Source organism: Olea europaea, chromosome 16 (genome assembly GCF_002742605.1).
Source record: "Olea europaea var. sylvestris chromosome 16, O_europaea_v1, whole genome shotgun sequence".
Classification (NCBI taxonomy): domain Eukaryota; kingdom Viridiplantae; phylum Streptophyta; class Magnoliopsida; order Lamiales; family Oleaceae; genus Olea; species Olea europaea.
Genome location: NC_036252.1, coordinates 3652739 through 3667365, shown reverse-complemented (window position 1 = coordinate 3667365; position 14627 = coordinate 3652739). Strand labels below are relative to the sequence as shown.

The 14627-nt window shown below is 37.3% G+C and overlaps 2 protein-coding genes and 1 long non-coding RNA gene across 5 annotated transcripts; all 3 read right to left on the bottom strand.

Moving 5' to 3' along the window:
- Window positions 1–502: 502 nt before the first annotated feature.
- On the bottom strand, window positions 503–2952 carry LOC111411752. The gene is made up of 2 exons (XR_002705888.1): window positions 2428–2952; window positions 503–1410 (listed from the first exon to the last, which is right to left on the bottom strand). It is a non-coding gene; the product is annotated as an uncharacterized LOC111411752 (long non-coding RNA).
- Window positions 2953–3882: 930 nt separating this feature from the next.
- LOC111411751 lies at window positions 3883–5973 on the bottom strand. Its single transcript, XM_023042339.1, has 2 exons — window positions 5374–5973; window positions 3883–4627 (listed from the first exon to the last, which is right to left on the bottom strand). Exons 1-2 carry the CDS (start codon window positions 5807–5809, stop codon window positions 4083–4085), a joined length of 981 nt encoding a protein of 326 aa, XP_022898107.1. The 5' UTR covers window positions 5810–5973; the 3' UTR covers window positions 3883–4082.
- Window positions 5974–7167: 1194 nt separating this feature from the next.
- On the bottom strand, window positions 7168–12969 carry LOC111411749 (pentatricopeptide repeat-containing protein At3g62470, mitochondrial-like). 3 transcript variants are annotated; one of them, XM_023042337.1, is made up of 3 exons: window positions 12668–12755; window positions 10588–12468; window positions 9541–10011 (listed from the first exon to the last, which is right to left on the bottom strand). In XM_023042337.1, exon 2 carries the CDS (start codon window positions 12435–12437, stop codon window positions 10938–10940), a length of 1500 nt encoding a protein of 499 aa, XP_022898105.1. In that variant the 5' UTR covers window positions 12438–12468; window positions 12668–12755; the 3' UTR covers window positions 9541–10011; window positions 10588–10937. The 3 variants fall into 3 exon arrangements, with proteins under 3 accessions (XP_022898104.1, XP_022898105.1, XP_022898103.1); XM_023042336.1 differs by lacking the exon at window positions 9541–10011 and adding an exon at window positions 7168–7743 and having other exon boundaries at window positions 10588–12969; XM_023042335.1 differs by having other exon boundaries at window positions 10588–12968.
- Window positions 12970–14627: the final 1658 nt, after the last annotated feature.

Here is a 14627-nt window from a genome sequence, read left to right as displayed (position 1 = left end):
CTATCAATAGCATTACTCTATTCAAATTAATGGCTAGATTTTTTACACATTATGAATTGTTAACCGAAATGTACAAGATGAATGTACTAGTGATTTTGGGGTTGTTTTTTTCGTGTTTCAATTTTGTAGTTTTGAATTATGAATTCAATTTGAGTTTTGTGTTTTGAGTGGTTGTTTTGAAATTGTTGAAAATTCGTTCTTTTTATTATTTTAAAAAACAATTTCTGAAAATATAAAACTGAAAAACACGTTTACGTTAAAATTTTGAGAATGTTTTTTTTATAATATTTTATTCAAGAAATCTGATTATTCAATAAATTTTAATATTTTAATGTTAATATAGTATTAAATAACATATAAATTTTGAAGGTGGTGAAAAATGATTTGAGTGTTTATAAATATGAGCCAAATATAGCCTTTGAAGTTCTTAAAACCAATTTTATATGTAATTATTTTCCATTCCACCACTAACAAAAGTCGAAATTCAAATACATGAAACATGTTCGTGAAATGTAAAACTTGTCTTGATTGAAACATTAGGCACACAAATTACTTCAAAAGTCTATTGTCCTTTCGAGGCAAATAATACATTTGTAAAGTAATGTAATTGATAATGTTAAAGAAAAAATTAAAATTGTTAGAGAATATAATCGGGTTCATCTACTAGCAGCATGTTTTTGTTTTTCACCCGCTCCAGCTCACCCTGTACCTCTCTCAACTCTTCTCTGAGATCTTTGACAATATCCTCTGGTTCCTGGAGTTGAGCTTCAACTTCTTCAATCTTCTTCTGCTGATTCGAAGATGTTGCTTCTGCTTCCCTTATCTATAGTTTGGTCATATGTCAACACATTAATGAAGAGAGATGTTAAAATACAGATCAAAGGAATGTAAATCTTCTCAGTTCAGTAATTTTAGGGATTTATGAGGAATATGAAGACAGGCACATAATCTAACTATCACAAACTTCACCCGTAGAAGGAAATAGTATGGGATTAAAATTAAAGCCCACATTTGGAATATGCAATCCCCATGAAAACAGAAAAAAGGAACCTACTTAAAGAGCAATTAGGATCAAGAAGAATAAAGAAACTCTGTAAACTTTGGTTCGAAATAATGTTCCCAAGTGTATCTGATAAGAGCTTTTAGCAACAAATGAATAATTCACAAAAACTATCATGCATACTGAAAAGAAGGAGAAAAATTGAATAAAGTCTAAATCCAATGATCAACATAATCAGACTTGTGATAATACGTAAGTGTTTGCCAATTCCTAGTTATTTGAATTCATTCTCATTCATCTGATAATGAGACCTATCTCCAGCAAATTTCACTTTTTCTATCCACCCATGCTCCTGGTTATCTTCAAGAATTGCCATATATGAAAGTATCTTCCTTGAAATGATTGTGAAGCTGTAAAAGACAGCAAAATGAACTAAAAAAATCAATTGGTGCAGATATATGAAGAAAGTGAACTCGGGAAACACTTTATACAGTAATCCAAGACCGATCCTAGTGATTAAAAACTTCATTATTGATGCCAATTTGATGAGGTAGAAACTGAAGGAACCTTCAGCCTAATTTGTGAAGATCACAAAGTAAAGAAAGAACAAAGATGGTGGAAGGGGAAATGTTATTCTGCCTCAATGACACAATTCCAAAAACCAGAATCACTAAATGAAAATTATACAGCATCTAATACAATAACATATTTCATCTTATTTATAATTTAATCCCCAAAATCGAAGGTAAAAAAGCTAACATCATTCAACAAATCACATGCAACGAGGAGGGGAGAGCTTGGAGTAGCCAAGTACAACATATAAAGAAGAAAAGCCAAGCTTTATTTGGGCATATAGAAAATAGACGGAAAACAAAACAAGCCTAGAGGAGCATTACAAGTTTTGTGCTTTCATTAGGAGTAATTCCGGGATTTAGATTCTGTTAGGAACTTATTATCTAGAGTTGCTCGGCTTTGGTCCATGAATATGACGAGCTTATTATTGACTCAATCACTAACTTGCGACTAATCTGATACCCAAGTACTAACTTGTATATATAAATCAGAAATCAAGGCAATGCATCGTATATTCCAATAAAACCATAACAACATTTGTCATCTATATGCTCAGGACGTGAGTGAAATTTCCAATACTTAACATCAATACTATCCAAAGAATGGAATATGTGCATCGTCCTGAATTAAATAACAACTTAATGGTCAACAATCATCACATAAACAATCCAAATCATAGCAAAACTGTCTTTATCCCCGATGAGAAATTACGTTGATATCAATCATGACGTAATCCCATTTCAATAATCCAACAAAAAAGTAACAATTTTGCTCACAAAATAAATTGAAAACTAAGCAAAAACCAATAACAGAGTTAAAATGAAAAAATAATAATAATAAATTAAAAAACTTACTTTTCCATATCAGGAAAGAGAGCAACGAGATAATCGAATGGTGAAGATGAATGGGAGATGAAGAAACTGGAAGCGGCAGACCTCGGAGGAAAGCGGGTTCGGCCTGGAGAGGAAGATGAAGAACAACGGATTCTCTTTCACACAGGAGGCGATGACGGCGATTGGGACTCCGAGGTTCGCTTGGTCAGAAGTTTTTGATCTTGCCTACGGATTCTCTTTCCGTCAGAAGTTTTGATCTTGCTTGAATTTTTGGACTCCGAGGTTCGATTCGTGTCAATACTAGAAGGATTGGGACTGGGTACATCTATAATTTCTGGGATGGTAGAGGAAGATGATATACAATTTTGAGGAATCAGAGAAAAAATAATTCGAGGAGAGATTGAAGAAGAGGAAGAGGAAGAAGAAAGAGGAGGCAGGGGCCAAGATTTCATTTTGCCTCGGTATTTAGGTTGGGGGAAATTGAAGAAGTGGCGTTTCCCGTGTTTTGGATTTCCAGCATGTTTTTGCTTCAAAAATCTGACGTTTTGAGTTTCCTTCACAAATTTTTTTTTGTTTTCAAAAATTCTTTTTCGAAAATAGGAAAGAAAACACGTTTTCATCATTTCGAAAAATTAAAAACAGAAAACGACCTGAAAACAGTAAAGAGAACAGACCTTTAATTTCTGGAGAAAAGCACACTTCCCACTCATATTTGTTCAGATTCTGGATGATCAACTATTTGTACTTGCATACAAGTAATTTTTACTTGACAACAACGAAAAGAGATAAAATAGTGTTATTTGTATTTATTTTGGATGTATGTTGACGGTAATTTGTCTATAAATTCGTGCCAAGTGATGTGTTTTCAGGGATAATCAAATATAGATCGGCCTGAGAACCTCTCCGAATCTATCCTTTTGGTTTTTTATTGTTACAAATTTTAAATAAACACACATTCATGGAAGGAAAGCAGTAGGAAAATGAGATTTTAACAAACCCATGATCTTACAGAGGTAATTCTAATATTTTACAGTACGCAATTACTTTCCTGGTTCAATCAATCACAACCAAGAACGCCAAGAAAATTAAGTCATCATGGCAATTTCTGGATCATGCTGTGATGCTGATATCATTTCCTATTTCAACTTTGAAAGCTCCAGTGTTCAGAGGTGGACTTTGTGAAACCACTTCACAATTCTGACACAGTTCTTTGTCCATTTTGGGTATTTAACGCAACCACCAATTCTAAGACTCTTGACCAACGTGTTGAAGGCATATCAAGTCGTTCTAATATTTCTATTGTATAAAAGATTTATTAGGAAGTAAGGTGTAAGATAATTCTCACTTTAATGAATATAACTCACAATGATGATAAATTACCATAAATCCATGTGTCCATTTTGCCTCCGATTTCATTTTTTGTTTATTATTACTTTCTTAGGGAGGGTCAAGGGGTTAACCCGTAGCAAAACAAAATTAACAATGAAAAACTTACTCCAACAATCATAAAAAATTGAAAAAGGTATACATGTATAATACGTGTAGACGTAAAATTTTCGCATCCCTACGGTTAACACTCAAATAGTACTGCACACGTGCGAAAAAGCAAAAATACAAGAAGAAAAACAACAATAACCCTTCAACTCCACCCCCACCTAAAACAACATCACATTCAATTAACCAGAAAAATCAGCCTCAACAAGCACATGCTTTCTCTTAGGATACCCTAAACCAAAAAGGTGGTTTAGGTATACCTTCCCATCCTTCACCATTGCTGCAGTAACTAAACGATGAGTAGCACCTTTAAACTTGGCCACAACAGAGCCACTCTCCCAATCATCCAAGCTCTCGACCAACTTTGAAGGGTTTCCGGCTACTACAAGCTTAGTCGGAGATAACAACTCCAATCCATCCCCGAATTTCAAAGAACCTTCAATTATCTTAACCAACTTCACTTCGTCCCCCTTATCAATTTCAACCTTGTACAAATTCCCGGAAAATGTATGAACAACTAACAAGTATCCGTTTGGATGGTGAACAATTCCATTAAGTCCAACCAGATTATTGTACCACCCTTTTGGAGTGAAAAGTGGGTTAATTATGTGGTATAAGAATTTTCCATCCACTCCGACCTTCCAAATCTTGCTTCCTTTTACATCAGTTACATATGCATTACCGTCTGGATCAACCGCTACATCATCTGAAACCGCTTTTCCATCCTCTGCATAATCAAAGAAGACGAAATATCAATTCCATAATCATTTTTAAGATAATTAGAAAGGTTGATGAATAACAGATTAACGACACACACACACAGCACAAAGGGCGGTCATTACAAGGAAGCTGGAGCACTTCACAAAATCCCATGATTCCCTGCCTCGAAGGAAAGTTTCACTTACATAGTTATATGTAATAAAAATGGCCGCAGCATGTGAACCATAACCTTATTAGTCTATCAGTATATCATTCATTATATAAATTAAAAGGGAGCCACCATATGGAATCAACTGCTTTTGTTGGCCAATTGAAAGCGAAAATTAATGAATGCTGCAGTATTAGTTGAAAGTACAGATCAAATTCATTCGGATGCCATAATCTACTCTGTACCATATCAACTTAAAAATTTTCGTCCCTACCTCCGTTCTCAATCATAATTTAGTTGCTCGGCTAAGTCATCGCCACAACAAAAAATAAATCAGTTAAAGAGGTAAAAATTTCCGATTATGTAGGAACGAATCCAAGCCAGAATAGATTATTTCACGGATCACGCTACCGTCTTTAACACATTCTTGATTCATATAATAACACATACTTCGAAAAGTCATCAAATGTACACCGAACATCTAAGTATGTATTCAATCCTATAAGTAACAAATTTTCCAATTAACTTTTGAATGATTGTGCACCACACGCCAAAAACTTGCTTCCTTCCAGTTACTAAAGGTATTGTAATTAATACAAACTCACCTGGGCCGCTGAGCTTAGTGAGAAAAATCCTTTCCCAAGTCGTCAAATCATAGGCCGCAACCGCACTGTACAAATTCCCAATCACATCGGCGATGGATACGACCACCCGATTCCTCGGCCGGTCCACTACGAACCCGAGCGACGAATTCTTACCTAAACCCACGTTTTCAACCACCCGAATCTCCTTCAAAATCTTTCCCGGAACATAGTCTTTCGGTACCGGAACCTCCCCAAAGCCGCCCTCCATGAAAGAGACCAGGAATCGGCTGTTAACGTCGTCCCACTTGGTGCACTCCCTGAACCACCCGGTGCTGTGATACTCGTATACATGAGTGGCGGGCTTAGAAGTTTCTAAATGAATTATGAACGCTACAGGAACTGCAGAGAGAAGAATAAGTAGCAGAAAAAAATTTGTAGAACAGAAAAAGGAAGCCATGACAGAAGTGGGAGGATGAAAAGTTCGAAGCTTTTAGCTTTATAATGGTAGACTTGGAGATAGGTCGGTAGGTGGGAATTCTATGGCGAATAAAGAAAATGTTTTGTTTTTTCAGAGAGTAGGTGAAGGGTAAAGAGTTGGATAAAATGACAAATGAAGAAGACGAGGAGCGAATCTGGAGACCATGCTATTAGTTTGGACTGAATGGACCTTTATTTATTTTATTATTATTATTATTTCTCACAATGTCTACCATTCTCCAAAAATTCATTTTTTTTTTCTAAAATTCATTTTCAATTAAATTCTCAAAATAAAATATTTGGCACTTAAATTTAAAATTTTTTTACTACTTTTTAATCACACATTCTCCAAAAAATTACTATTAAAAAATCGTTTTTTTTCAAAAAATTAAAAAAGGCCTCTTTTTAATAGAGAGATAGAGATATCAAGACTTGTCCGCCCAAAAATTAATTTCAGTGGGCCTGACTAACGTTTGGTTCAATGTGATTGGCCCACGTTGGTTATACTGTATTTCAATGTGACTGGTGTGGTACCTTGATGTAAACTAAAATTAAATAGACAGAAATAACAGTAGATGGATCCTTTTTATGTTGGATATGCAAAATTTAGCTCGCCTTCGTGTCTAGTTGGCTTGATTATTACTTTATTGTGCCCATAGCGTTGAAAATTATATTTCTAATTCCATTCATTATGATCGATGTTTGTATTTATTGCTTTAAACAAATCGCCTCCGGAGTTGATGTAATGTTTGATTGGTGCACCTTGCTTCAAGCTATCTTCCTATATTCAGGTAGCGGCCTAAAAAAATCAATTTGTTTGCCTTCGTCGCTAATGTTGGCAGAAATTAGTGACGGAGAAATTCATCCCCGAATTTAACATTGATTTTTTGTTTGTTTGTTCAATTTATTATTTAAGAATTCAAAATTCATTTTCAAACACACATTCTCCAATAAAATAATTTTAAAGGTAAATCGAGAACTTTTTCTTACTTTTTAACAATAAATTATTAAAAAAATCACTATTAAAAAATACATTCCCCCAACAAAATGCGGCTCATACAAGGGCTTCACCGGTTACATGTATGGAAATTTTGGCATTCACGTTGGCTATAGGCAGCAAACTATCAAGCTTCCCAACCATTTCTAGAAACAGATGTTATAAATTCATATCGCATTTGTATTAAATTCTTTATCTGTCTTCAAACTACTTGCACAAGTTGAGGGAGTTTGAAAGAGAGAAGACTGAACAAAATAAAGCCTCAAGCAGGGAAGAGAAAGATGAAGTAACAAGCTATCTGAATTCTTGACAAGGCCCGAAGCTCCTCTTCTAGAGATGAGAGAATGCTATTCAAGAGAGGAAAGGCATTCTGTGAAGCAAATATTGCAAGCCAATCCCGACGTCATACGCCATAAGCGCAATCCTTCCACCCGTCCAGCTTCCCATTTGGCTTCCCATAACAGAACCCAACCACCCAATCTTCCCTTCCCCGGCTAGTCCTCCGGCGAAGGCACCGATAAATGTTCCACCACTCCTAACCAGTCCCTCTGCCAGAGACCCCCCAACATACAGTGTCTCAAACAAATCCCATCCCGAAGCCACTATCGGCCCCATCACATGCTTTGCTTGCCGGGATGCCCTTTTCGCGGCCGCGTTTCCTTCTTCACGCGCGCCCGTCATCGCCTGATCCATATTCTGACCCTTTGAAAACTTATCCAACAATGCCTTTTCAAATACTTGACCTCTTACATTCTCAGCATGGACTGCTCTGACGTAGTACAAATATAGCTTTATCATCTCCTTGAATATGCATGCTATGGTTCCATACCTCGTGTCAAAGCAATTAATGAATGTAAATCTCTCTGTCCGGCTTCTTGAAGAATGCTCTTCTCCCACCAGCTGCCGGCATTTTTCCGCTGTAATCAATAATATATGGTAGGGATTAAACTCTAAACCCAATCCTGAGAGTCATAATGAATGAAACTAAGAACAGAAGCATGCATTTATAGTGGCTGACCCTTAACGTAACAGTTATATTTACTTCATACTGCAGATAACGCACGAAAAAATGGCCCTCCTCAGACATATACGACCTAGGAAACTAGGGCGTGGTTAATACGATGAATTCATAGTATTGCGAACAGGTTCATCATAGTATAAGTGAAAAATATAATTAGATTCATATGTCTACAGGACACAAATATACCTGTGAAGCTGAGAACAAGAACTCCGGCCAAGGAGAGCAGTTGCACCTTCATTATCTCCCCGGAAATACACCTCTGACATATTTTTCTAGCCGATGAGGTTGAAAATAAATTATGGGTAGTTAAAATATGGAGGATTCAGTACTTTTCATTGGAAGGAAAAGAATCTAAATCCATGTATATGTATATAGAAGAAAGGGTGAATAGAATCTGATGCCATTTAAGTGGAGAAGAAAAGGTGACTTGAGGAACCTATTTGACTTAGAACTTGAGTTCAAATCAAACATATGATTCCAAATTTTGATTTTGATTTTGATTTTTTTTAGATGAAGACAACTGTTTATATAGCTCCCACTCGAAACCAAGAGTCATTGAAATTAGATAATTCTTAGATGGCTCCCACTCGAATAGATAGGTCGACCTCGAAAACAGATTACTCCGACTTGAATCAGAAGTTTGAATCAACTCTTATATATTCAAAACTGATTAATCAATACATATAATATCAATTTCAATGATGTTCCCCAATCTTTTCTCCTTTACTAGCTAAAATGTCAAATGTCACATCTTGTGACTCGATATCCATCCAAAATTTCACTTAAGTACCTTTTTAGACCACATGTATGTCACTAAGACACATCTCGTTCTTAATAAACTCATGTTCCCAAACTCATTATTGAGAACATATATAATCCATTACGAGTCTATGATAACCTATGTTTTGTTATCTACGTATCCAAAACTTATATATTCTGAAGGTACAAATATTGAGAGAACTCCATTAACTGATACATTATAGTTAGCCAACGCTCTTTCCAAAAGCAAATACGTAAATTAGAGTGTATATTTCAAACCTCATCATATTCAGCAATATTTCATTCCTTCAATCAAATAAACCATAAAATTATTAGTGATTAATGAGTAGTCTATCAAATAAGAATCTCTTTCATTACATAGATCATTGATATCTCGTGATAGAGATTCATGTCATCAGGTAATTCTCAAAATCTTCATTTCCACAATCTGATTTTCTACTTGACTTCAGAAAAGTTTAGACCAATACAATATTTTCAACTTAAGAAAATCAGAGGCGAATCTGAAATGCTTGAATCCATTTATAAATGTAATGAAAAGTGAAGTTTCATCTCTATCTCACTTAATCACAGCCCAAAAAGAAATTTGGATAGATTTATTCTATAGAAGTTTAGCTCTTACAATTTTGAATAGTTTTCTCAACTCAAAACCTGAATCCATTACACAAATATTCAGAACCATAATAAACATCACCACTGTAAGGACAAACAGATCTACCACGTATAAGTTCAGTAAGAGACCACTCTTCGAAGAACAATAACTGAGATCAAATTTTGTAAAGTTTTTTATACCATCTTAATATCGAATAGGAGGTAAACTTTTCCACTTTGCAACACTAAGTTGTAGTATCAGTCATATAAATCATACAATACTTACTTGGGTAATACTTTTTGCCACTCAGTCTCGAATGCTTACCATTTGGCATGGTCGACCTCCTGGAACAGATTGGGGCACGTCCGGTCGACGAACCTCCTCCTATTCGTCTCAATCGTGAAGGGAGAGACGATGTAATGTGACGACACTCTTGGGCTCTTGCCCACCACCAACTCCGGCACGTCGACAGCATGCTTTTTAGCTTCAGTCACGACGGTCATCCTCCTCTCGTCCACCTCAGGAATCACCACCGCCGCGACCTCCACTTCCTCCAGGCTTGCCTCTTCCTCCGCCCCCGTCCCTACCCTCTTCTCCACCACCGCTCCCGTCCCTAACGGGGCCACCTCTCCTTCGCCTCTGCCCCCATCACCACCCCTTCCTCCACCACCACCCCCTCCTCCATCACCGTTTCCGCTCCATGGACTGCAAAAAGGATTCCAATACATCCTCCAACCACGACTGCTAGTGACCTACCTCTCTATCACCCCCTGGTCGCCATCTTCGCTATAACTCCTATTGTCAAATACAACCAGAGAGGAAAATGAATCAGTATTCGACTAATGAACGTCTTGGTTTAGTACCTTCTAGACAACCCAATCTCCAGCAATAGTATTTCCAACCAGAGATTGCATCATAATTTTATTTTATTTTATTTATTTATTTATATTTTAACGAAATTAGGATTACTAACTTGCAAGCAGAAATAGTACAGCCCTCTTCCTCTTTAACATAGGGAAACAATACTCACGAGGATACATCAGATTGCAACATATTTTGATAACTTAAAGAGCCACAATGCACAATATGCATAGCAAAAACAAGTGCAAGTCAAATAGATAAGAAAACAAAATCAAAAAGGAATAACCAATAATCCCGTGCAATAAGTTCTAGGACATTCAATTCTAAAAAAATTATAAAGAAATATACGATGTTAGTTTGATAACAAGCCACCACAACGAGTAGGATTTTACAGCCAGTTGACATCACAACTACAAGACTAAAGTAGTTGAAAATAAAAAAGACACCTTTGCCAGTGCACCTGTTAAATCAATACTGTTATCTACATACCACTTCCAGTAAAGGGAATACCTCGTCAACCAAACATTTCTCATGGTTAGGACATCCCAATATGATAGTATGCGAGTACAGAGATATATTGGATCTACCCATTCGCCTTTCGATCCCGGATGATTAGATTGGTTGAGAGAAGAGCAGCTGATGATGACGCAACTGTGTGGACTGACTCGAGCAGCTCATTTACATCTTAAGCCAGAGCATTTAATCACATTTCGATCCATCTTTTGCACGACAATAGATGATATGGGTTCTCTTTAAAAATAAGATTATGAATATATGTTAAATAAAGTAATTATGTTACCAAGAAACCTTTACAATGACTTCATAGTTTGCCCAAGTAAGTGATTCTGGCAGACATTCCGTCAGCTGTTAGGGGCATCTCTACTCTTGACTCTTCTCTTCATCATCTCAGCCCACCTTGCAAAGATATTAGCAACCTCGAACTTTCCAGAAAACTTCATCTTTTGAGCCAACTCCTCCATTATATCAGATTTACCAGCCCGGGAAAAATCAGCTATGAACTTATTGTAATCAAGCTGAGGTGCCCTCATTCCTTTCTGAATCATTTCTTCTAGATACTTACAAGCCTCAATAGATCTTCCCTGCCTTATAAGCCCTCCAATGAAAACTGTGTAAGAGTTCTCATCAGGACAACAGCCCTTGCTCTTCATCTCTTCCCAAAATGCACAGCCCATATCATAGTTTTTCGTGACGAAGCAAGATTTCATTATCATATTGTAAGTGTGGATACTCGGCTGGATATCGTTCTGGATCATCTTCTTATATATCCTGACCGCATTATCTGGCATCTTCCCATTTGTCATCATTTTGATCAGAGCATTATAAGTCCTGGCATCAGGTGGGCATCCTTTCTCATTCATCTCCTTCAACAACTCATACACCATATCCATCTTCTTTTGATTCCCAAACCCGGTCATCAAACAAGTGTATACTGCACCATCTGGCTCACATCCAGAACCAAGCATTTCATCCAAGTAATCTACTGCTTCCTTCATTTTTCCATGTTTGCACAAGTCCTTGATCAAGATCGTATAGCTTCTTCTGTTGGGAAATGGACCTTTGGCCTTCATCACCTCGAAAAGCTTGATTGCATCAGACCATTTTTTACCTCTCAACAACCCCTCAAGCATTGTGTTATGGGCAACAATGTCTGGCTTAAAACCCTTATCAATCATTGCATTCCAGGTCTTCCCAGCCTCCATCAAATTCTTCATCCTGCACCAACCGTTGAGCAAAACACTATAAGTTCTCAAATTAGGCGTGAACCTATGCTCCAACTTCTCGAACAAAGCCTTCGCTTCCTTTCCAAGCTTCTTCCTTCCTAATGCATCCAGCAAACAGTTGATCGTCTCTACCCCAATTTTGAACCTATACTTCTTCATCAAGTCAAAAATCCCCACAGCCTTTTTTCTCTCTTTTGCAGCGGCAAATGCTCTTATGGCTATAATAAAAGTTTCCATGGTGAGCAAACCCTTCTCACCCATTTCTTCAAGAACCGACACCATCGTTTCAAACTGCCTAGTCTTTCCAAGAATAGTCATCATTGCATTGTAAGTCCTTGAATCATGATCAAATCCAGACCTCTGAGCAGCCCAGCAGAAAAACCGAAAAGCAGGTTTCCAGGCATGCTTAAATCTCTCCAACACGTCAACCACAAAATCATGACTCAAATTCAACCCACATTCATCTAAAACTACCTCCATATTCCGATCCATCCCAAATGTTTCATCAATCAGTTTACACACACTCTCCACCTCCTTTTGATCAGCCTTTGATTGCGCATCTTCAACAACATTCAATTCACTTTCATCACCACTCTCGGCTTCAGAATCAGAACGCATTAAATCCCCAAACGGAACGCTAGAGAAGGGCCTGAATTTATATAGGTCATACAATAAAGAACTGGAATTGGAAGGGAATTTCAGATTTTTCTGGGGGATTAATAGCAATTGTCTTTGAAAAGGAAAGAGCCGAGAAGGGTATAACAAAAAGTATGGAACTTGAAAATGAATACATTGTAAAATTTTCTCTGTAAAATAATCGAACAAAGAAGGAACGGGTAGAGTGCTACCTCGAATTTGCTTCCCTTCAATTCCTCCTCTTCGTACCACTTGGTTTCTTTGGTGATTTTGAGAGAGTAGTTCGATACTTCTAAGGAAGGGCAGGTCATTGTTTGCGGTACTTCGCGGGAAATTTGACAGGGAAGATTTCCTGGAATTTCTCAAATAAAAAGCCATTCGATATCAATGAAATAGTGGTGAGGAGCGGAGTTTTCTGATCGGACGGTGGATTTCTGAATGAAGAGCGGGTGGCGCGTGACCGTTGCAGTGGGTGAAAAGCACGGGAAAGAGAAAGGGTGCCAACTCTGGGTTAGCCCGAAAAGTGGGTTTCTCTTTCTCATTCCTTCCGGGCCGTTACATGATTAAACTACGAAAATTTACGGAAATAGCACTAAAATGAGAAAAATAATTAGTGGCAGCCTTTGTGGAATTTTCTTTCCCGCCAAGATGTGCGCGTAATTTATAATTTCCTTTTCAGCATTTTTTCCTTGCACCACCTCTTTTCTTCCATCAAATGGCGCCAAATAAAAGATCCAGCAATGGTCGGTCGCCGTTGATTAATGAACGGCAGAAAATCACCGCATTCTTCTCCAAACAAAATCCTGAACTTAACCAGAAATCCACATCCAGCCGAAACCCAAGCCCTAGCCCAACAACGCCGCCGTCTTTCCAGCGCAAGAAACCACCACTAACCGTCAGCCCTATTTTATCCTCATCTCCTTCAACCCCTGAATCCGCGAAGAAATTGTATGAGCAAGAGGTTGTTGACAAAAGTATCAAGGTTTATCGTCCTTTTGATAAATCTTGGTGCGAGGGTCGGGTGAAATCATTTAATGACATTTTGGGGAAGCATTTGGTGCAGTATGAGGATGCCAACGAGGAATTATTGAATCTTTCGGAGGAAAAGATTGAGTGGGTAGCTGTGCCGGTGATGAAAAAGTTTCGGAGATTGCGAAGGATTTCAGTAGTGGACAAGACCAAATGCCCGGAGAGTATAGCCGTGGAGGATGACAGCTGTTCTGAGGAATGGACTTTGAGGAAGAAAACAGCAAAATCGAAAAAATGGGTTACAGAAGAATGCTGAGTAAGGAAGTGGAAGTTGAAGTGGAATTGAGCTAGTGATAGAAATTTGAAGCAGTATGTCTGTGTGTGCGCCTAAGAATTCTTTCAGTGTCAATGGATGGGGGAGAAACAGAGTCTACCGAAAATAGTGCTGATTGTAAGTGATAAAGAATGCGATTCTGAACTTTAAGGAAAATGCTGATGAGAAGATAAAAATTTACAGCTATTTGGTAATGGGATTGTTGGAGGCTTTGCTTCCATATTCAGATATTTTCTTTTGTTTTGATGCAATTGAGCTTGATTAAAACCTGTTTCTGCTTAATTGTCATGTTTAAGTGGGTAATTATTACATTTGTATGTTTGGTGGTTAGATTGAAATCATATTATTTTTTAATTTTTCTTGTTTAATACATAAAAATTAACTGTTTACATTTCTTTAACCATCTCCTAGTTGCTAATGTTGCAATTAGTTTGGATGGTTCCTCTAGCAGTGAAAGCACAACTTAATACTGTTAAGAGTAAGTCAATAATGGTTCTTTTTTGTGAAGGTCTTTCTACTGGTTTGGAGGAAGTTACCTTCACCTTCATTTAAAGATTTACACTTGCTGCATGCAGTAGGAGTCTGCGGTGATGTTGCGCGATTAACCAGTGAGTAAATTTTTAAGGTAATTGCAATAGTTCGAGAGGTGAAGATGTTTTTTTCTGTAACCCCATGCCCACATTGCTCAAATCAGAAGAACTATTTGTAACCAGATGCAATCTCGACTTTCTCTTGTGAAGAGTAACTGAAGCTCACAAGTCAAATATGCAGCACTACTTTGATGGAAATCCATCTTAATGCATTGTGTAATCTATATGTTAGCTTGCTCCTCCCATCATCTATTAGTAGTATCAAAGTATTCCTAATAC

Excerpts from the sequence above, each read along its gene's own strand:
- LOC111411751 (XM_023042339.1), bottom strand. The coding sequence starts at position 5,809 with ATGGCTTCCTTTTTCTGTTCTACAAATTTTTTTCTGCTACTTATTCTT. Across the intron at positions 4,628-5,373 it reads CACTAAGCTCAGCGGCCCAG|AGGATGGAAAAGCGGTTTCA; the intron begins GTGAGTTTGTAT and ends TTGATTATGCAG.
- LOC111411749 (XM_023042336.1), bottom strand. The coding sequence starts at position 12,833 with ATGGCTTTTTATTTGAGAAATTCCAGGAAATCTTCCCTGTCAAATTTC.